We start from the raw sequence: 23,410 nt of genomic DNA, 5'->3' as shown, positions 1-23,410 counted from the left end.
AGGAGCGGTGAATACACCGCTCCTTCACTGCTCCAAAAAAGCGGTTTGCAGGACTTTATTCACCGTCCTGCCTGCGCACCGCTTCAGTGTGAAAGCCCTCGGGCTTTCACACTGAACAGCGGAGGCTGTTTAGGGGCGGTTTGCAGGCGGTATTTTTAGCGCAATACCGCCTGCAAACCGCCCCAGTGTGAAAGGTGTCTAACTGATAACACATGCAGCTCCATGGCAGTTGAAGATCAGAGGTGCAGACAGCTTCCTTGGCTGAAAGGTTTAGTTCTAGTGGTTCACCGAAATGAAAATTCACAATGCATGTGGCCAAAAACTGAAATGGACAATTTAAAAAGACATTTTAAATGTAATGTAGCTGGATTTTTTGCACTGAAGTCAATGTGGGGGGGGGGGGGGGGGGGGGGGTGCGGCATTTTTGCAACAATGTCAATAGGGTGCAGCATGCCATTAGCTGCACTTTTTTTCTATCAGCAAAAACGTTGATAACCCTATTTTTTGGCTGATAATTTAATTTTCAGCAGCTGATATATTGGTGCATCCCCATTTAGTTCCAACCCCATATTCTTTAGCCATTCGTATTCCTTTTCAAAACTAATGATTTTGCCACCAGCTAGTACTTCCTACTGACAAGATGCCCAGGGTACTTCCTAGTTTCTCATACAATCAGGTAACTATTCGGGGGAAAAAAAAAAAAAACACACGTGCGTTTATCTTGCATGCCTTCCTACATGATATAGTAGCACATTTTTGATTGGAAATGCCTTAAAGTAGAATTATAGGCTAAATCTCATGATCCTTTTTGCGGTGTAACAGCTTTCACATTATAAAAAAATAAAAGGTAGAGGGTAGAGATTTGGGGGCTACAAGTAATTTTCTAGCAAAAATACTGATTAACTTGTAAGCAACAAGTGTCAGACAAGGTTTAGCCTTTAAAAGGGGTTGTAAACCCTCGAGATTTTTTCAACTTAATGCATTCAGGTGAAAAACCTCCTGTGATGCAGAGCCCCCCCCCCCCCCCCCCCCCCCCCCCTTTTTACTTACCTGAACCCAGTCTTTCCAGCGACGGGGACGAACACACCAGCTCCAGTCGGTGTCTCGGGTCTTGATTGGATTGATTGCTGCTGTCAATCAAATCCAATGACACAGGGGCAGAGTCCTGCTGTCAATGGACGCAGCAGCAGGACATGGGAGCGCGCGCGCACACACACACACACACACACACCACACCACACGTGCCCCGAGGAAGAGAAGAGGAACACCGCTGAGGCACCCCAGAAGAGGAGGATCAGGGCCACTGTGCAAAACCAACTACACAGAGGTGGCAAGTATGACATTTTTTTTAAAACACGAACCTTTACATATCCTTTAAGTGGTTAAACTGACCTGGTTTCCTTTGATCTAAAAAGAGCTAAATGATACCTTGCATCTTCGCCATCTCTCAGTGCTGAGGAATGTGGATAAACATTTGTTGGCTTTTTTTGACAGCTCAGCTCTGCACGGTTTACATAAAATCACAGAAATGGCTGATTAGCATAGTCAGGGGGGTTGACTCGAGATTGCGATTTTAACGGTTAATCGTGCAGCTCTACCGAGTACAGATAATTTCGGTCAAGTACTCGCCAATACAGAGTACCGCTAGTTTGCTATGCTATTTGCATCTATACAAGACTGAATGGGCACAAATCGCACTACAAAGCATTGCATGCGATTTGAACAGCAACTGCTCCTGTGTGAACACAGGCTTGCCATAGTGATCTTGAGCCCGAGTTGACACAGGAGTAGTGTGGAAACCTCCTTGCATAACAGGTTTCTCTTCCATGTGCTTCTCATGGCTTTGTTCCCTGTATCTCCCCCAGCTCACTCCCCCCAGCTGCTTCAATCATCCACTGGACCCCCCCTCCCTCCCGCTGTACCAGATTGCCACGATCCCCCACTGTCAGACACCAAAAACTCACTTCCCGGGTCCGGGTATTTGAAATCCCCACAGCTTTCTCCTCTCCTTGCAGTGCTGACAGTACAGGCTGGATGGCTTCTGATTGGTCAGCACTGTCCATGTGACTGTGCTGACCAATTAGAATCCCTGTAGTCTGTACTGTCAGGCTAGGGGGAGAGAGCTGATAGAGAAGCTGGGAACAAAGCCATGGGAGAGGCAGGAGGAGCCCAAGCTGCAGATGTACAGTCAGATTGGGAGCCAAAATTGGTGGAACCCATCATGGAGGGAGGTTTCCCGCACCACTCCTGTGTAAACTCGCTGTGCAGGAAACCACACGCAATTTGGACAGGAATTGCATTGCTGTTTAAATCGCATGCATTTGCAGTGCAATTTGTGCCCGCTCATTTTGTTTGGATGCAAATTGCACCGCAAAGTATCGGTTTCCAGTATCGGGAGCATTTTCACGAGTATGAGTACTCGTGAAAATACTCAGCATCGATAGCGATGCATCCCTACCATTTACTTGACATAACATCTTTTATATATTTTACCAATTGGGTATATGGTGTTTGTATGCACTAAATTAAAAATGTAGTTTTCCAAAAAAATCTGAGAGTTTGAAAAACCGCTGTGTAAACATGCGACAATTTTGCAATCAACTTGCAGGTCTTTGCTTTCAGAAAATATATAATTGTTTGGTGGTCCTAAGTAATTATCTAGTAAAGATTTTTACATACATGTGTGACGTGTCAGATTTGGCTTGGCAGCAAGTGGTTAAAGAAATGGCAAAAACGTTCCCAGTTTTGGATAGTGTGGAGAGGGATTAACACACCTTGTTATTGGTGTCTGTGGCCCCATTAGGGAGATTCACCATCTTCATTTGTCCCGTTTACTGTCACCACGTCAAAAAGGACAGCAGTATATATGGGTGATATTACAGAGATAGTCATTCCTGCATGGTTCATACCAGCTAATGCTCTGGAAAGCTCTCCGTGATGATCACTTTTTAAAGTGTGCCTAAGGTCCGACATTCAGGAGGCGATCTTGCCACATCCTGAATGCTTATTTTTTAGTGGCAAATGCCAAAAAATATTTTTTTTTTATAATGGGGCTAATGCGCTGCAACTGCAAGCAAAGAGTTTTTTTTCTTATGATTACATTGCAGTCCTATTGACTTGAATAGCCGAGTGACGAGTTGACAAGCAGCAGCAGGATCACCTAACACTGCAATAAATTTGCTGCAGTATGTGAACAGCCTCCTCCAGTGTATTTTCAGACTTTAGGCAAGAGGCTAGGGGCTGTAAAAAAACTAAGCTCAACCACCTGTTTTTACCACCTGGGTGAATGAGGCTTAAAAGCAGAAGCTCAGTATTATCACCTCCCACCCCCCAAAACACTAAACAGTTATCACATTTGTGAAATTTCTTACCGTTTAAGAGATATGAAGGTTGGAATTTTCAGAAAGTCAGCTCTGCGATTCAAAAAAAATGCAGCCTGTATTCTGGCAAGGAGGAGGTGTTAGAACAGGGATTGCAGCATATCCTCTCCTCCCTCGCTAACTGTAATCAGACTACATTTCCCATGAATTCTTGGGATTGGAGTGAATGTGGGAGGGTACACTAGGCTTGTACATGTAAATGTGAACTCGCCCACTTCGACATAAATCACACTCCTCATTCTGCAGCCAGCAAGCCATACATAACACACTTGGTGAAGGTAGATCAGCAAGGACATGGGGAAAAAAAAAATTGCCCGGAGTTCTACTTTAAAGTGTTTGTTACCCAAAAAAAAAAAAAAAAATAATATTGATCCTGTCCCTTCAAAGTAGGAATAACCGCAAGGTGCTTGGGCTGTGTAATTTTGACCTTCGCATTACCTGAAATACCTGGCTGATCCTGCCCTCCCCTGTAAACTGACTACATCATGGCTGCTGAGCCACAACACTGTAGTCAGTTTACGTGCCTCCCCCCCCCTTGCTTGTGCCAGTGCCCGCCCCTCCCCTGCGGTTGCTGAAATAACCTTAGATCATGCAGTCTCTCTAACAGGGGATTGCCTTAAAATTATAGTATCTGCGCCTTATTAAAAAAATAAATAAAAATGAAAATGCCTCCGTATACCTAATTTCCAACCACTGCTTGGCGCTCACATGACTGGCCATATCTCTACCCGACTGAGGTCAGTGAGGGATTCTCGGCTCCTCCCGCTGTAGCTGTCAGATCAGGAGAGGGGAGAGGGGGCCAGTTACGTGAGCGTCACTCTAAAATCAGGTAGAGCACTGCATTTTTAAAAAACAGACACTGAAGGCATTGCAGCACACAGGGGATTGCCTGAAAATGCTAAAGTGGGTTAAGAACCATTTTAAAGTGAAAGTTTAGTTTTGAACTTCTACCTACAAATAAGCCTATAATAAAGGCTTACTTGTAGGTACAGTTAATATCTCCTAAATTTGCACCATCTAGAAGATATGCACACAGGATGCAGCCAGTGGTGTCAGGGGCGCATGCCGTCCCTTCAGAGCCCCCTGCCATGACCCTGACTCGCATGCTCGGGAGCGACATCACGCCTCGGCCATTCAAAAAACTGAAGCCAGAGAACCCAGAAGGAAAACCAGGTGAAGATGGAAGCCCTGTCAGCGCACCACTGGAGGGCTTCATTTTAAAGGTAAGCATGCCATGTGCTAGTATGCAGTGCATACTAGCACATTATAACATTAACTTGCAGGTGGACTTTTTTTTTTAAAGAACTTTACTGCAGTTTTAAGGGCCCATTTACACCATAAAAAAAAAAAAAATCACAGAAACATGCAATCCAGATACAGTGTCATTTCAGCCTAATTATCTGAAGCGGCTGAAATTTCTCTGGACCGTAGCAAAAGTAGTGCATGTACTACAAAAAACGCAGAGCAACAAGATTTTACATTGTACTAATCTACCATGCAATCCAGTGCAGGCAAATACATGGAGTTTGCCCATTTTTATGTACTACCTAAAGTTCCACTTTAATGACACGCCAAACACAGGTCACAAACAGTATTTTAATGCAGAAGAGCCATGCTTTGTCTCTTCTGCATTAAAATTACCCGCCTGCATGTTCGCCTGCACAGTTAATCACGCATGTGCAGTAGGCTGCAGAAATTTGGCAATGCTGCAGCTGATGAAGCTGCCTTGCATGAGACTGACATCATCCCCATTTAGCCTATGAAAGCGGCTTTAGGTTTACTACTGACCTCTGAACATTGCCTTACCTACTTACTGACCTTAGAACTCTGCCTCACTCGGTGACCCCGTCTTCTGCCCTGCTGACCCCTGTACACAGACTTACAAACTGCTGACCTCCCATCTTTTAATGCACCCCACATCAGACAGGCTAGAACTGACCCTGTCCAATAGCGAGACCAAGTCTTTTTTCCATAAAAACATGTTTTACTTACCTGCTCTGTTGCAGTGGATTTGCACAGAGCAGTCCAGATCCTCTTCTTCTCTAACATCTTTTGTGCTCCTGCCCCCTCCCTCCTTTTGAGTGCCCCTACAGCAAGCAGCTTGCTTATGGGGGCACCCAAGCCGAGCTGCAGCTCCGTGTGTCCATTCAGACAGGGAGCTGAGGTTTGACCTCGCCCCCTCCGATTGGCTAACCTGACTGACAGCAGCGGGAGCCAACGGCGCCGCTGCTGTGTCTCAGCCAATGAGGGAGAGTCCTGGGCAGCCAAGATACTTATGGACATCGCTGGACAGAGAAGGGGCTCGGGGGGCTGCACACAGAAGGCTTTTTATCTTAATGCATAAAATGTAGGTAAAAAAAACCTTCTGACCTTACAACCCCTTTAATTTGCAGGGTTTCGGTTTTGGTTATATAGGGGATAAATCTCTCCAATGGAACGCAAAAAAATAAATAAATAAAAATGATGATATGATGATAGGTCTTAACCCTCCCCCAGTTCAAAATGAAAAACACAAAAGCCTATAGGTCTACTTTAAGCTTTTTACAGGGTACCTTTGTTTTATTTTTCCCTTCTGTGGCAAAAGGTCACTAAATGGAAAAAATGCTCTAGGTACATTTCATTTTCTCTTCATTTTGTTAGCTGCCCCCACAAAAGAAGAAAAAAAAAAGCCACTGCACCAAACACTAAATATACCGGTTAAGTTGGCTAAGAAGACATGTCAAGACAATCCTGAATTAAACATGATTATTAGGTTTACAACCTGACTGCTTGTATTTGCATTGGTTGGGAGCGTTGCATCTTCTGTCTCTGTTGCGTGGACGGAAGATTGTTGGTTCCTGAGTTTGATAGCTGGCTTCGATTAAGTTGTCCATTTTTAAGAAGTGGCACAGATTCCGATACCCTGCTGCATGTAGAGTACAAACTGTCCAGAGAAGAATTCATATCATTCACAAGAGCCTCTAGGTCAACATCATCATCTAAAAAAAAAAAAAAAATAAATAATTTACCAAACAAAATTAGCAAATGTGTAATAAAAATGCAATGGAATTTGCCACCAAGGGGCACTTGGCAGGCATTCCTGGTACTAAAAGTGGTTTTAAAATGATATGAAAGCTTATCCTTCTATAGTGTGTACTTGTCTCACTCCAAAGCAAATAAGCTTGGTACACACCAAGTTTTTTGTTCAACCTGCTGGGTTCAAAACAAACAAACTTGACAGCTCCGGCTGGAGCCGCTGTACTAACAATCCAGATGTTAGTACAACAACCTCCCCTGCTGAGTTGTTGTGTTCTGACAGGGGAATGGCCCCCCCTATCAAAACACTCCGTTCAGCTAATCAGGAGCTGGTCATTTGCTGGTTATCCAGCAAATGGCCGGGTTCTGTCGGACCAGCTGACCTACACACGTGCCAAATGTAGGCCGTTTTTTATTGAATCGGCTGAGGTCTCCCAACAGTCAGCCCTTGTGTACGGGGCTGTAGTGTGACGTCTGGCCGCCATTTCCTTGACAGTTTATGCCAACACCAGGTAATCCTGAGCGTCACCCACCATCAAGCACACAATAGGTTGTGAACAAGCAAGTTATGTGTGAAACCAGTCTACCAATGTTCTTGTAACATCCTGTCTATGTCCTTTGGCACCTTGACAATAAACTATTCTACAGAAGTTCTTCCTTTTTAAGCTCTGTTTGTGGGGGGGGGGGGGAAATGGGTACAGCAATGCATGACCACAGGATTGTCAATTAAAACAAAACGCAGTGCCGTATTGCAAAAAAAAAAAAAAAAAAAAACCCTGGTCATGAAGGTGGAATCTTCCAGAGGACAAGTGGTTAAAACTGGCTATGTTATATGTGCTGCGGGTCACATTGTGCTGCTTTTTACGCAACTCAAAACCATCATTGGCTGTCTTTGCTTTAGGCTACTCAGAGTTCATGTAAAATGCATGCATTCTGCTTGCAGTCAGTCCTCCTTTAGAAAAAAAAAAAAAAATCTGAGCATTATACTGAAAAGTTTACATAAACATAATTATACTGTTAGATTAGATAACTACAGTGCCTTATGTAATACCAGAATTTCTATGCAGCCCTCATGCAGATGCTACCCACATATTTTACAGCATTAGCAGATTTTATTTTAGGTTTTTCATAAGCCATGCTGCCAACTCTCCTAAACACAACTAATAAAGTGGATATAGACAACACTTTTGAACGTGCTGGATCCTTGACTGCATAGCATTGGTGATCCCATTCAAGCAAAGTTGGTAAAGTGCTAACTTGGTATAGGAGAGTTCTCAGGGGCCACCGATTGGTCAGGTTTTCCAGATCTGTTCAAAATCTCAGATTCGCATGCTAGTGCTTTCCTGCTTTAAAGTGCTTTTGTTACCTGCATTTATTACTCTGGATGCGGGTCTTATTGGGCAGCTTCCATTTTATTTTCACAACAGGGCCCCTGCCCTGTTTGCCAGGAATTTGATCTCCTCCATTTATGTACTGCGTGAAGCCTGTTATGCTTTCTGCTGGACCAATAGGATACTCAGGAGGCAGAGAGCCTCTTCGTCTGGCTTTTGTGTTCCGTTTCACTTTGTAAGGTTCAGGGCCGATTCACACTGCAGCGATGCCAGATATTGCATGCAATTCGCTCCGCACAGCTGTGCAGATCACATGCGATGTCTGCAATGAGAATTCAGCCACACACTGTACGGCTGAATTTGCATCGCATTCAGAACCAAACTCGTGCAGGACCCTTTTGTCCGCACCAGAATCGTATTGCATGGGTGATTACACCCATGCGATCAGATTTGTCTGAATTGACAGTTTGCACTGCGATATGCAAACCAACCTGGGGGTGTCATTAAAGTGGATGTAAACCCGAATTTTTTTTTTTTTTTTTTTGATATATTGTAGAGTATAAGATTTCCTATCATTTGAGCCCAGTCTTGTCACACAGAGTTAATCCATCTCTGAGCAATTCTCTATTGTTCAGTGAGAAAAATCTTGACAAACTGAGAAAAACTGTCAAATTCTCCCCCTTGCTGTGAGTGACAGGTAATTTACATCTCGTGCACTAGCCTAAGACACAGGCATTTTTTAAATTACTTCAGCCCCGGAAGGATTTACCCCCTTCCTGACCAGAGCATTTTTTTCAATTTGGCACTGCGTCGCTTTAACTAATTGCGCGGTCATGCAATGCTGTACCCAAACAAAATTTGCGTCCTTTTCTTCCCACAAATAGAGCTTTCTTTTGATGGTGTATGATCACCTCTGCGGTTTTTATTTTTTGCGCTATAAAAACTTAAAAAGACCGAAAATTTTGAAAAAAAAAGATTTTCTACTTTTTGTTATAAAAAAAATACAAATACAATAAACTAAATTTTAGTCATACATTTAGTCCAAAATGTATTCAGCCAAAAAAAATTTCAACAAGTGTATATTTATTGGTTTGCGCAAAAAAGTTATAGCGTCTACAAAGTAGGGTACATTTTCTGGAATTTACACAGCTTTTAGTTTATGACTACCCATCTCATTTCTTGAGGTACTAAAATGGCAGGGCAGTACAACCCCCACCCCACCCCCCCCAAATGACCCCATTTTGGAAAGTAGACACCCCAAGGAAATTGCTGAGAGGCATGTTGATCCCATTGAATATTATTTTTTTTTGTCCCAAGTGATTGAATGACAAAATAAAAAAAGATTACAAAAAGTTGTCACTAAATGATATATTGCTCACACAGACCATGGGCATATGTGGAATTGCACCCCAAAATACATTTTGCTGCTTCTCCTGAGTATGGGGATACCACATGTGTGGGACTTTTTGGGAGCCTAGCCGCATACGGGGCCCTGAAAACCAATCACCGCCTTCAGGATTTCTAAGGGCGTACATTTTTGATTTCACTCCTCACTACCTATCAGAGATTTGAAGGCCATAAAATGCCAGGACAGTTCAACACCCCCCCCCCCCCCCCAAATGACCCCATTTTGGAAAGTAGAAACCCCAAGCTATTTGCTGAGAGGCATGTTGAGTCCATGGAATATTTTATATTTTGCCACAAGTTGCAGGAAATTGACAAACTTTTTTTTTGTACAAAGTTTTCACTAAATGATGATATATTGCTCAAACATGCCATGGTTATATGTGGAATAACACCCCAAAATACATTCTGCTGCTTCTCTTGAGTATGGGGATACCACATGTGTGGGACTTTTTGGGAGCCTAGCCACGTACGGGGCCCTGAAAACCAAGCACCACCTTCAGGATTTCTAAGGGCATACATTTTTTATTTCACTCCTCACTACCTATCACAGTTTCGAAGGCCATAAAATGCCAAGATGGCACAACCCCCCCCCCCAAATGACCCCATTTTGGAAAGTAGACACCCCAAGCTATTTGCTGAGAGGCATGGTCACTAAATATCATTTAGTGACAACTTTGTGCAAAAAAAAAAAAAAGTTGTCTTTTTCCCGCAACCTGTGTCACAATATACAATATTCCATGACTTGACATGCCTCTCAATAGCTTGGGGTGTCTACTTTTGAAAATGGGGTCATTTGGGGGGGGTTTGAACTGTCCTGGCATTTTATGCACAACATTTAGAAGCTTATGTCACACATCACCCACTCTAATCACTTGAAGACAAAGCCCTTTCTGACACTATTTGTTTACATGAAAGAAAAAAAAAATTTTTTTTTGCAAGAAAATTACTTTGAACCCCCAAACATTATATATTTTTTTAAAGCAAAGGCCCTACAGATTAAAATGGTGGGTGTTTTTTTTTTTCACAGTATTTGCGCAGCGATTTTTCAAACACATTTTTTGGGGAAAAAACACACTTTAATTTTAATGCACTAAAACACACTATATTGCCCAAATGTTTGATGAAATAAAAAAAGATGATCTTAGGCCGAGTACATGGATATCAAACATGACATACTTTAAAATTGCGCACAAACGTGCAGTGGCGACAAACTGCATACATTTTTAAAAGCCTTTAACCACTTAACAACTGGCCCATAGCCGAATGACGGCTGCAGGGCGGTTGCTCAACTCTGGGAGGGCGTACTATGACGTCCTCTCAGAATTCCCCTCTCGCGCACCCCCTGGGGCGTGCATCCGAACACATCAGTGACCGCCGCGTCCAGAGGACCCGGCACATCACGGATCCCGGTAAATGGCTGCTGATCGCGGCCGTTTACCATGTCATACAACGTACTTGACTTTGTGCAGGGATATCTGAATGATGGGTGCAGCTACAGGCATCAGATATCAACTTTTTTAGCCGGCGATTTCCTACACTGTAAGAACGATCATAGCGGCTGTTCCACTGCTTGATCGTTCTTACGGGAGGCGAGAGGGGATGTCACCCCCCCTCCCGCCGCCCTCCGGTGCTTCTACCGACTCACCGCTACGATCGAAGCCAGGATTTTTTTATTTTTTATTTCAGGCTTCCCAGCCTAGAGGTGAGATGTGGGGTCTTATTGACCCCATATATCACTGTAAAGAGGACCTGTCATGCCATACTCCTATTACAAGGGATGTTTACATTCCTTGTAATAGGAATAAAAGTGGTCAAAATTTTTTATTTTGGGAAAAAAGCATCAAACTAAAATAAAGTAAAATGAATAAAAAAATAAAAAATTTTAAAGCGCCCCTGTCCCTGTGTGCTCGCATGCAGAAGCGACATATACGTAAGTCCCGCCCACATATGAAAACGGTGTTCAAACCACACATGTGAGGTATCACTGCGATCGGTAGAGCGAGAGCAATAATTTTGGCCCTAGACCTCCTCTAACTCAAAACATGTAACCAGTAAAACATTTTAAAGCGTCGCCTATGGGGATTTTTGAGTAGCGAAGTTTGGCGCCATTCCACAAGCACGTGCAATTTTGAAAGGTGACATGTTGGGTATCTATTTACTCAGCGTAACTTCATCTTTCGGAACTTCATTATGCAAAAACATTGGGCTAACTTTACTGTTTTTTTTAAAGCACAAAACTTTTTTCCAAAAAAAAAAAGCGTTCAAAAAATTGCTGCACAAATACCGTGCGAGATAAAAAGTTGCAATGACCACCATTGTATTCTCTAGGGTCTTTGATAAAAAAAACATATATAATGTTTTGGGGTTCTATGTAATTTTCTAGCTAATAAATGATGATTTTGATATGTAGGAGAGAAATGTCAGAATTGGCCTGGGTGCTCCAGAACGCTTGAAGGTGCTCCGTGCATGTTGGGCCTCTGTATGTGGCCACGCTGTGTAAGTCTCACACATGTGGTATCGCTGTACTCGGGAGTAATAGAATGTGTTTTGGGATGTAATTTGTGGTATGCATATGCGGTGTGTGAAAAATAACCTAATATGATAATTTTGTGAAGAAAAAAACAAAAAACAAAAAAAAACAAAAAACTTGATTTTGCAAAGAATTGTGGGAAAAAATGACAAGATCAAAAAAACTCACCATGCATCTTTCTAAATACCTTGGAACGTCTTCTTTCCAAAAAGGGGTAATTTGGGGTGTATTTGTACTTTTCTGGCATGTTAGGGTCTCAAGAAATTAGTCAGTACTTCAGGTGTGATCAATTTTCAGATATTGGCACCATGGCTTTTGAACTCTAACACTTTCACAAAGACCAATATCCACCGATTTGGGTTATTTTTACCAAAGATATGTAGTGGTATAAATTTTGGCCAAAATATATGAAGAAAAATTACTAATTTGCTAAATTTTATAACAGAAATTAAGAAAAATGCATTTTTTTTTACAGATTTTTCGGTCTTTCTTTTATAGTGCAAAAAATAAAGAACCCAGCAGTGATTAAATACCACCAAAAGAAAGCTCTATTTGTGTGAAAAAAAGGACAAAAATTTCATATAGATACAGCGTTGCATGACTGAGTAATTGTCATTCAAAATGTGAGCACCAAAAGCTGAAAATTGGTCTGGTTATTAAGGGGGTTTAAGTGCCCAGTGGTCAAGTGGTTAAAAGCCTTTACAGGTTAACACTTTAAATTTACAGGAGGTGGTCTACTGCTAAAATTACTGCCCTCGATCTGACCTTCGCAGTGATACCTCACATGCATGGTGCAATTTCTGTTTACATTTGACACCAGACCAACGCTTGCGTTCGCCTTTGCACGAGAGCAGGGGGGGGGGGGGGGAACAGAGGTGCTTTTTTTCCTTTATTTTTTTTGCTTTATTTTTAAACTGTTCCTTTCATTTTTTTTTAAATCATTTTTATTGTTATGTCAGGGAATGATAGCAATAGGTAGTGACAGACCCCATTTTTTTCAAAAAAAGTACCTATTAGACCCTAGATCTCTCCTCTGCCCTCAAAGCATCTGACCACACCAAGAACAGTTTGATAAAATGCTTTCCCAATAGCGCTGTTTACATCCGGCGAAATCTAAGTCATGAAATGCTCGTAGCTTCCGGTTTCTTAGGCCATAGAGATGATTGGAGCCATTCTGGTCTCTGATCAGCTCTATGGTCAGCTGGCCGAATCACCGGCTGCATTCTCAGGTTCCCTGTTGGGACAGGAGAGTCAGAGAAAAACATGGAAGACGGTGGGGGGGGGGGGGGCATTCCCTCCCACTGCTTGTAAAAGCAGTCTAGAGGCTAATTAGCCACTAGGATTGCTTTTACATGAAAGCTGACCGCTGGCTGAAAAGAATGATACCAAGATGATACCTAAACCTGCAGGCATCATTCTGGTATAACCACTCAAAGTCCAGCAACACACCAGTACGTTGCTGGTCCTTGTTGGGCATATATTGTAATTTTTTTTTCATGCAGCCTGTGGGCTGAACAAAAAAAAAAAAAAAAAAAAAAATTGATTGGTGGGTATGCCCACCATTAGAATACCTCCCTTCATCCACCCACTTCTAATGATGGGCATACATGCACCATTTATATATGCCGAAGCATGGGGGCATCCGCCCCAAAAGTTAGGAGCAAATCGCTCCTCGGCCCCTGCTGCCCCCATGCTTCGGCATATATCACCTCCGCTGGAGTCACAGCTTTATATATCGGAGCTGTTGCTGTCAAGATATATAAATCCGCGCTGCAGCTGAATGGCGTACCTGAAAAAAAAAAAAATAAGTGGTTAACCATAAAAACACAATAAACAGTAAAGTATAAAAAATTGCATATCTGAAAAGCAAACATGATAAAAACATAATAAAACACTGCAGAATAGAATACAGTAAAAAAGAGCAGAATAGAGAGAATAAAGCGACAACCATCCTGTGACCATTGCCACAGGGACAGAAGGTGAAGTGGATAGCACTCTCGCCTAGCAGTAAGAAGGGTCGCTGGTTCGAATCCCAACCACGACACTACCTGCCTGGAGTTTGCATGTTCTCCCTGTGCCTGCGTGGGTTTCCTCCGGGTACTCCGGTTTCCTCCCACACTCCAAAGACATGCTGGTAGGTTAATAGGATCCTGTCTAAATTGTCCCTAGTATGTATGAATGTGAGTTAGGGACCTTAGATTGTAAGCTCCTTGAGGGTAGGGACTGATGTGAATGTACAATGTATATGTAAAGCGCTGCGTAAGTTGACGGCACTATATAAGTATCTGAAATAAATAAAAAAAAATAAAAATAAACGCAGGCGCTAGCAGGTATCTGGGCTGATCCCGTTAACACAGTTTTTGGAAACCCTAAACTGCTGGGGACGCTAGTATAGATCTGTAGATCTGATTAGATATTGATCCGTTCAGATACTATGCCACTAAGGGAGGTGTATGGTGCGTGCGTGGATGTTAGCGCTACTGGAGCCAACCTGACGCTGCCTGGGGCGACGCAGACCCCATCTGACCCTAAAACCTAAGTTATATCACCGCTGGGCGATCAGGGGGCTAAACCTTTCTTAGTTTATTTTTTATAGTGTCAGGGCACCCGCCGTTTATTACCTAACTAACCAGCGTCACCCGTAACAGTTATACGGTGATCACTGGTGAAAGGGTTACCTAGGGGCAATCAAGGGGTTAAAAGCTTTATTAGGTAGTATATGGGGGTCCCTGACGCTATAAAAAGCTGACGGCGACCTTATACATTTACCTCCCTAACTAGCGTCACCAGTGACACTAATACAGCGATCAGAAAAACGATTGCTTAGTGACACTGGCAACGGGGGTGGGGGGGGGGGTGATCACGGGGTTAAAACTTTATTAGGGGGGTACCCTAGACCTAGACATCACTTCCTCTGCTTCTATTTACTATACAGCAGCAGAGTTAGATTCTCATTCGTTGGGAGCGATCGCGAGGGGGTGGCCACGAATGAGTGGTCTTCCCCTCAGCCTGGATCGCTCCCCTAACGAAGCCAACCGCCTCGGGCACCAGGTACGTGATTTTGCCTGCCCGTGCCATTCTGCTGCAGTATATCTGCGCTAGGCGGTCGGCGCGTGGGTAATATACTAATGCCTTTATTTAATATGTTCCTAAAAACACTCAAATGTCTGTTGGGTTTCTAGACTTTGATCCTATTTAAAGCTGCATTAAAAAGTCTGCTTTACTTGTACCTACAGGTAAGCCTATAATAAGGCTTATTGCGTCTGCAAACAGTGAAGCATGGTGATGGTGTCTTGTAAGTTTAGGGCTGCATTTCTCCATATGAAGTTGGAGACTTGGTCAGGATCAATGATGTCCTCAATGCTGAGAAATATAGGCAGATACTTCTCCATATCAGATCAGGGAGGTGTGCGACTGGCCCCAAATTTATTCTGCAGCAGGACAACCCCAAACATACAAAGTCATTAGGGACTATCTTCAGGGTAAAGAACAATAAGCCCGGGAAGCGTTAGTTTGGCCCCCACAGAGCCCTAAAACAGTCTATCTGGGATTACAAGAGACAAAAGGTTTTAAGGCAGCCTACATCCAGAGATTTGTGGTTAGTTCTCCGAGCTGTTTGAAAAAAACAAAAAAAACAAAAAAAAAAAAAACACACACACACACACACACACACACACACACACACACACACCTTTTATTTCTGAAAGCAATCTTAATGTGCAGCATTTTTTCACACCCGCCTAAAACTTTTTCACAATAGTGTAAGTGGTACTAACAAGAAAGAGCTGGAAGAACATTTTGCAATTCGGTTAATTGGCAACCAGTCAGTAACATAATGGAGTATAAAAAGAATTTGAGAGAGTCAAAAAGCGTCAGAAGTAAAGCTGGACAGAGGTTCACTGATCTGTGAAAAGCGGGGTCTAAATTGTTGAGCAAATACAGAATAAGGTTCCTCAACATGAAAATTTCACTTTATATTATCTACAGTACATAATCAAAAAGTCCAAGAACCTGGAGAAATCTGCACAAGTGAGAAGGCCAAAAAGCTATACTGGATGCCAATGACTTTCAGGCCCTTGGGCAGCACTGCATTAACCACTTGAGCCCCGGACCATTATGCTGCCTAAGGACCAGAGGTCTTTTTCCAATTTGGCACTGCGTCGCTTTAACTGCTAATTGCGCGGTCATGCAATGCTGTACCCAAACGAAATTTGCGTCCTTTTCTTCCCACAAATAGAGCTTTCTTTTGATGATATTTGATCACCTCTGCGGTTTTTATTTTTTGCGCTATAAACGGAAAAAGACCGAAAATTTTGAAAAAAAAAATATTTTCTACTTTTTGTTATAAAAAAAATCCAATAAACTCAATTTTAGTCATACATTTAGGCCAAAATGTATTCGGCCACATCTCTTTGGTAAAAAAAAATGTCAATAAGCGTATATTTATTGGTTTGCGCAAAAGTTACAGCGTCTACAAACTAGGGTACATTTTCTGTAATTTACACAGCTTTTAGTTTATGACTGCCTATGTCATTTCTTGAGGTGCTAAAATGGCAGGGCAGTACAAAACCCCCCCAAATGACCCCATTTTGGAAAGTAGACACCCAAAGGAAATTGCTGAGAGGCATGTTGAACCCATTGAATATTTATTTTTTTTTTGTCCCAAGTGTTTGAATAATGACCAAAAAAAAAAAAAAAAAAAAAAAAAATGTACAAAAAGTTGTCACTAAATGATATATTGCTTACACAGGCCATGGGCCTATGTGGAATTGCACCCCAAAATACATTCAGCTGCTTCTCCTGAGTACGGGGATACCACATGTGTGGGACTTTTTGGGAGCCTAGCCGCGTACGGGACCCCGAAAACCAATCACCGCCTTCAGGATTTCTAAGGGTGTAAATTTTTGATTTCACTCTTCACTGCCTATCAGTTTCGGAGGCCATGGAATGCCCAGGTGGCACAAACCCCCCCCAAATGACCCCATTTTGGAAAGTAGACACCCCAAGCTATTTGCTGAGAGGCATATTGAGTCCATGGAATATTTTATATTTTGACACAAGTTGCGGGAAAGTGACACTTTTTTTTTTTTTTTTTTTTGCACAAAGTTGTCACTAAATGATATATTGCTCACACAGGCCATGGGCATATGTGGAATTGCACCCCAAAATACATTCTGCTGCTTCTCCTGAGTATGGAGATACCACATGTGTGGGACTTTTTGGGAGCCTAGCCGCGTACGGGACCCCGAAAACCAATCACCGCCTTCAGCGTTTTTAAGGGCGTGAATTTTTGATTTTACTCTTCACTGCCTATCACCGTTTCAGAGGCCATGGAATGCCCAGATGGCACAAAACCCCCCCAAATGACCCCCTTTTGGAAAGTAGACACCCCAAGCTATTTGCTGAGAGGCATGGTGAGTATTTTGCAGCTCTTATTTGTTTTTGAAAATGAAGACAGACAGAAAAAATTTTTTTTTTTCTTTTTTCAATTTTCAAAACTTTGACAAAAAGTGAGGTCTGCAAAATACTCACTATACCTCTCAGCAAATAGCTTGGGGTATCTACTTTCCAAAATGGGGTCATTTGGGGGGGTTTTGTGCCACCTGGGCATTCCATGGCCTCCGAAACTGTGATAGGCAGTGAAGAGTGAAATCAAAAATTCACGCCCTTAGAAAGCCTGAAGACGGTGCTTGGTTTTCGGGGTCCCGTACACGGCTAGGCTCCCAAAAAGTCTCACACATGTGGTATCCCCCATACTCAGGAGAAGCAGCAGAATGTATTTTGGGGTGTAATTTCACATATTCCCATGGCATGTTTGAGCAATATATCATTTAGTGACAACTTTGTGCAAAAAAAAAAAAAATTTGTCTCTTTCCCGCAACTTGTGTCACAATATAAAATATTCCATGGACTCGACATGCCTCTCAGCAAATAGCTTGGGGTGTCTACTTTCAAAAATGGGGTCATTTGGGGGGGTTTTGAACTGTCCTGGCATTTTATGCACAACATTTAGCAGCTTATGTCACACATCACCCACTCTAACCACTTGAAGACAAAGCCCTGACACTTTTTGATTACATGAAAAAGTTTTTTTTTTTTGCAAGAAAATTACTTTGAACCCCCAAACATTATATATTTTTTTAAAGCAAATGCCCTACAGATTAAAATGGTGGGTGTTTCATTTTTTTTTTTCCACACAGTATTTGCGCAGCGATTTTTCAAACGCATTTTTTGGGGAAAAAACACACTTTTAAATTTTAATGCACTAAAACACACTATATTGCCCAAATGTTTGATGAAATAAAAAAGATGATCTTAGGCCGAGTACATGGATACCAAACATGACATGCTTTACAATTGCGCACAAACGTGCAGTGGCAACAAAATAAATACATTTTTAAAAGCCTTTAAAAGCCTTTACAGGTTACCACTTTAGATTTACAGAGGAGGTCTACTGCTAAAATTACTGCCCTCGATCTGACCTTCGCGGTGATACCTCACATGCATGGTGCAATTGCTGTTTACGTTTGACGACAGACCGCCGCTTGCGTTCGCCTTAGTGCAAGAGCAGGGGGCGACAGGGGTGCTTTTTTTTTTTTTTCTTTATTATTTTTTTTCTTTTTTATCTTATTTTTTTAATCATTTTTATTGTTATCTCGGGGAATGTAAATATCCCCTATGATAGCAATAGGTAGTGACAGGTACTCTTTTTTGAAAAAATTGGGGTCTATTAGACCCTAGATCTCTCCTCTGCCCTCAAAGCATCTGACTACACCAAGATCGGTGTGATAAAATGCTTCCCCAATTTCCCAATGGCGCTATTTACATCCGGCGAAATCTAAGTCATAAAATGCTCGTAGCTTCCGGTTTCTTAGGCCATAGAGATGTTTGGAGCCACTCTGGTCTCTGATCAGCTCTATGGTCAGCTGGCTAAATCACCGCCTGCATTCTCAGGTTCCCTGTTGAGACAGGAGAGCCAGAGAAAAACACGGAAGACGGTGGGGGGGGGGGGGGCATTCCCTCCCACGGCTTGTAAAGGCAGTCTAGAGGCTAATTAGCCGCTAGGATTGCTTTTACATGAAAGCTGACCGCTGGCTGAAAAGAATGATACCAAGATGATACCTAAACCTGCAGGCATCATTCTGGTATAACCACTCAAAGTCGTGAATGGCGTACCTGAAGACAAAAAAATGGTTAACAATAAAGCACAGTAAACGGTAAAGTATAAAAAATTGCATACCTGAAAAACAAACATGATAAAACATAATAACAATAAAACATTGCAGAATAGAATACAGTAAAAAAGAGCAGAACAATAGAGAGAATAGAGAGAGAATAAAACGACAACAATTTTTTTTATTTTATATATTTTTTTTTTTTTTTTTTTTACACTTTTTTGTAACTAACTTTCATAACTGTAACCGGTTCCAGGTTCGGGTCTCAAAATGCGATGGCATCTTGGGAGACCCTGTAAAAGTGTGCCTAGTCTGTGCAATGCTGTACCCTACGCTAATACTCAACTAGTGAATGGTAGCGTTCAAAACATTCACCAATGCAAAGACCAGGAATGTCAGGACAGGAGGGACAATAATAGCGGGTGTCACGCCTATATCCGCGCTTGCTGCAGACACGACATTTTTTGGGGGGGTTCGTTGGGTAGGGGTACTCGGGAGGACATAAAAATGCCTCTCATGCAGCCGACTGCATTTGGTTGGGGATGTGAATGGGGGAAGTACGGGCGCTGCAGAAGTGGTGGGTTCCCAATTAGTAGGATTGGCGAATGCAGCAGGAAGGGCATTATGGGCACGACGGGCCTGTGTTTGTCTTCTTGGTGGCAGCGGGACACTACTTGTGCTTGCCACCTCACCAGCTTGAACTGCACTTATGGGACTCGCCACGTCACCAAGTGTTACTGCAGTGCTGGTTTGACTACGACCAGGGTGTACTAGGCCGCTGGTGCTTGCCAGTTCAATAAAAAGCTTCCAAAAAAACTGTTAGCGATCGCAAGGATCAGGCCTGACTCTGCGAACGCTGCAGTTATGTGTTTAGTGTTTTGTAAGTGACAGTGATCGATCGATACTGCACTTGGGTGGGCTGGGCCGGGCGGAGGGGCAAAACGCAGGTGCTAGCAGGTATCTGGGCTGATCCCGCTAACACTACGTTTTTGGGAACCCTAAACTGCTGGGGACGCTAGTATAGATCTGATCGGATCAGATATTGATCCGTTCAGATACTATACCACTAAGGGAGGTGTATGGCGCGTGTGTGGGTGTTAGCGGTACTGGCGCTAATCTGACGCTGCCTGGGGCGACGCATATCACCGCCGGGCGATCGGGGGGCTAAACCTTTATTCGGCAATAAACGGCGGGTTCCCTGACACTATAAAAAATAAACGAACTAACCAGCGTCACCCGTAACGGTTATACGGTGATCAGTGGTGAAAGGGTTAACTAGGGGGCAATCAAGGGGTTAAAACATTTATTAGGTAGTATATGGGGGTCCCTGTCGCTATAAAACGCTGACATCGAACCTAAATATTTACCTCACTAACTAGCGTCACCAGCGACACTCATACAGCGATCAGAAAAATGATTGCTTAGTGACACTGGCGACAGGGGGTGATCAAGGGGTTAAAACTTTATTAGGGGGGGTTAGGGGGGTATCCTAGACCTAAAGGGGGGTAATACTCACTGTCCCAACACTGTAACAGTCACAAACTGACACCAATGCTGTAATCAGAAAAAAAAAAAAAAAAACTGCTGGTGTCAGTTTGTGACAGGGAGGGGGGGATCGGGGTGTTTTGTGTGCCTGGCATGTTCTACTGTGTGTGTAGTGTTGTGCACTCACAGTGAAGTCTTCTCTCCTCGGCGCTGCAACGGAAAATACCGAGCCGAGGAGAGATGACATCATTTCCTTTGCTGCTGTTTAGCATACAGCAGCAAAGGAAGTGATCTGATTGGCCGGCGGCGATCGCGAGGGGGGGGCCACGAACGGATGGCCTCCCCCTCACCTCCGATCGCCGGGGGACAAAACCGGACCGCCTCGGGCACCGGGGGGGGGTCCGATCGGACCCCCCACCCGCGGGAGGCAAATCATGTATATGTACGTGATTTTGCCTGCCCGTGCCGCCTTGCCGACGTACATCGGCGTGAGGCGGTCCTTAAGTGGTTAAAAAAGGCATGACTGTCATGGACATCACAGCATGGACTCAGAAATACTTCCAAAAAGTCACAACCCCAAAATGCAAGGTAAAGCTCTATGATGCAAAGAAGCCATATCTGAACAGAAACACAGCCATCTTCTCCATGTCAAAGCTCATTCAAAATGGTCTGTTGAAAGTGGAAAACTTCTATGGCCAAACAAATCAAAATGTAAGTTTTTTGGAAACTATGGGCACAATGTGGGACCTTTGGCTTATCAGCACTTGGTTCAAAAGCCTGCATCTGATGGTATGGGGGTGCATTAGTGTGTATGGAATGGGCAGCTTGCACATCTGGAAAGGCACCATCAATGCTGAAAGATATACCCAGGTTTAGGCGCATTATATGCTCCTATCCAGATGTTTCAGGGAAGGCCTTGCATATTTCAGCAGGACAATGCTAACCACATACTGCAACAGCAGCATGGCTTCATTAGCATGAACATCTTGACAGTACAGCATTGCAGTACAGAGCTTTTGCCAAGTAAAAATATTTGGCGCATCTTGAATCAAAAACAAAAAAATTAAAGTTACGCTTACCGGTAAAGTCTTTTACTGTAGTATTTCAGGACAGTCCCTGGAAACACTGCACCAGCCCCCATAAATTTACACCTCCCCTGCCAGCCTCAGTTTTTCTAGAGCACTCCGGTTAGCTGGAGAGACACAAGGACACGTTAACATACTATCACATATTACTATTGTGCCCCTTTTTAGGTCTTGCTCAAGACCCCCCAAAAATTCGGGTGGGTACTAGGGCTGTCCTGAAAGACTACTGGAAAAAAAAAAAAAAAAAAAAAAAAAAAAAAAAAAAAGGACGTACCGGTAAGCGCAACTTTAATTTTCCCTCCCAGTCTTTCAGGACTGCCACTTTGAGAGGATAGACAAGCACTAACCACTTAGAGTGGGACAACAGCTTGCAATACCTTTCGCCCAAAGGATTGCTCACTTGCTGATACCAGATCCACCCTGTAGTGTTTCACAAATGTGGTGAAACTGGACCATACAGCTGCCTTGCAAATCTGCTCTGGCATTGCTCCAGCTCTTTCCACCTATGAAGCTGCCATAGCTCTGGTAGAGTGTGCTTTAATTCCCATGGGGGCTTCTCTACCCGCCAGCCTGTAGGCCTGAGTAGAGGTCGACCGATATGGGTTTTTCTCTGGCCAAGGCCGATATTTAGAAATCGCGGTGGCCGATATGTGATGCCGATTTTTTTGGGCCAATATATTAGGCCGATTTTTTTCCCCTTCATCTCATAAAATCTAACAGACCCCTTTCACACTGGGGCGTTTTTCAGGCGCTTTTGGGCTAAAAATAGCGCCTGTAAAGTGCCTGTAAAATCGGCTCCCCTGCAGTCAGTGTGAAAGCCCGAGTGCTTTCACACTGAGGCGATGCGCTGGCAGGATGTTAAAAAAAAAAGTCCTACAAGCGGCATCTTTGGAGCGGTGTATACCACCACTCCTGCCCATTGAAATGAATGCGCACCGCTGCCGAAGCGCCTGCAAAGCGTTTCGGCAGCGGCGCATTTAACACCTTCCTCGGCTGCTAGCTGGGTTATAAGCGCCCTGCTAGCAGCCGAATAGCGCCGCTAAAATGACGGTAAAGCGCCGCTAAAACTAGCAGCGTTTTACCGTCAACGCATGCTTGCTCCAGTGTGAGAGCAACCTTAAATGATACAGAAAATTTTTTACATTTAAACATTTATTAAACAAAACAAACCTCCAATCAGTTCACTTGTATGTAGAATATAGATAAAAAAATAAATAAATAAAAAACTATATCTTAAATATTAAATACACAAGAACAGGTAATCAAAAAACTTTTGGATGAAAAAAAATGGGCTAACTTTACTGCTTAGTTTTTTTTAAAATTAGTATATTTTTTCAAAAAATATTGCGTTTGAAAGACCGCTGCGCAAATACCGTGACATAAAATATTGCAACAACCGCTATTTTATTCCCTAGGGTCTCTGCTAAAAAAAATATATATAATGTTTGGGGGTTCTAAGTGATTTTCTAGCAGAAAATACAGGATTTTTACTTGCAAGCAACAAGTGTCAGAAAAGATTTAGTCTTTAAATGGTTAAACTGAGAACTTCTACACACAGAGCTCAGTTCATTCATAAGTGTAAACACTGTATCCTTCAGGTTCTTTTTATCAGATTTGGCAGGCTGCACAGGAGGGAGAAGTCTCTTCACAGAAGTTTTCAGGCAACTTGTATTGACTTCTATTACAGAAGTCATTTGCAAGTCCGCTGATATCGGCCTTTTTTATCAGCACAATCGGCTGATGCTGATTAAGTAAAAAACACCAAATATCGGCCGATATATCGGTCGACCTCTAGGCCTGAGTAATAGCTATTCTGAGCCATCTGGCAATGGTGCGTCTAGATGCCTTCTGTCCCTTTCTTGCTCCACAAAGAAATAAAGAGTGACTTTCTAAAACTCTTCGTTAGCTTTAAATAACGTAGGATACATCTCCTGACGTCTAAAGTATGAAATCTAAAATTCCCTTTCACTTGAGGGATTAGGACAAAAAGTTGGCAAAATTA

At 42.9% G+C, this 23,410-nt stretch overlaps 1 protein-coding gene across 3 annotated transcripts in view; it reads right to left on the bottom strand.

The window, feature by feature from the left end:
* GRB10 (growth factor receptor bound protein 10) overlaps nt 1-23,410 on the bottom strand; it is a 329,633-nt gene that overhangs the window by 137,888 nt on the left and 168,335 nt on the right. For all 3 annotated transcript variants that reach the window (XM_073630598.1, XM_073630599.1, XM_073630600.1), the window contains one exon: nt 6,142-6,358. In XM_073630598.1, the coding sequence (XP_073486699.1) occupies nt 6,142-6,358 (217 nt within the window). The remainder of the gene's footprint in view (nt 1-6,141; nt 6,359-23,410) is intronic.

This window comes from Aquarana catesbeiana, linkage group LG05, assembly GCF_042186555.1.
Source record: "Aquarana catesbeiana isolate 2022-GZ linkage group LG05, ASM4218655v1, whole genome shotgun sequence".
Taxonomy (NCBI): domain Eukaryota; kingdom Metazoa; phylum Chordata; class Amphibia; order Anura; family Ranidae; genus Aquarana; species Aquarana catesbeiana.
The sequence above is the reverse complement of the archived record's forward strand: the minus strand, read 5'-3'. Positions and strand labels throughout refer to the sequence as shown.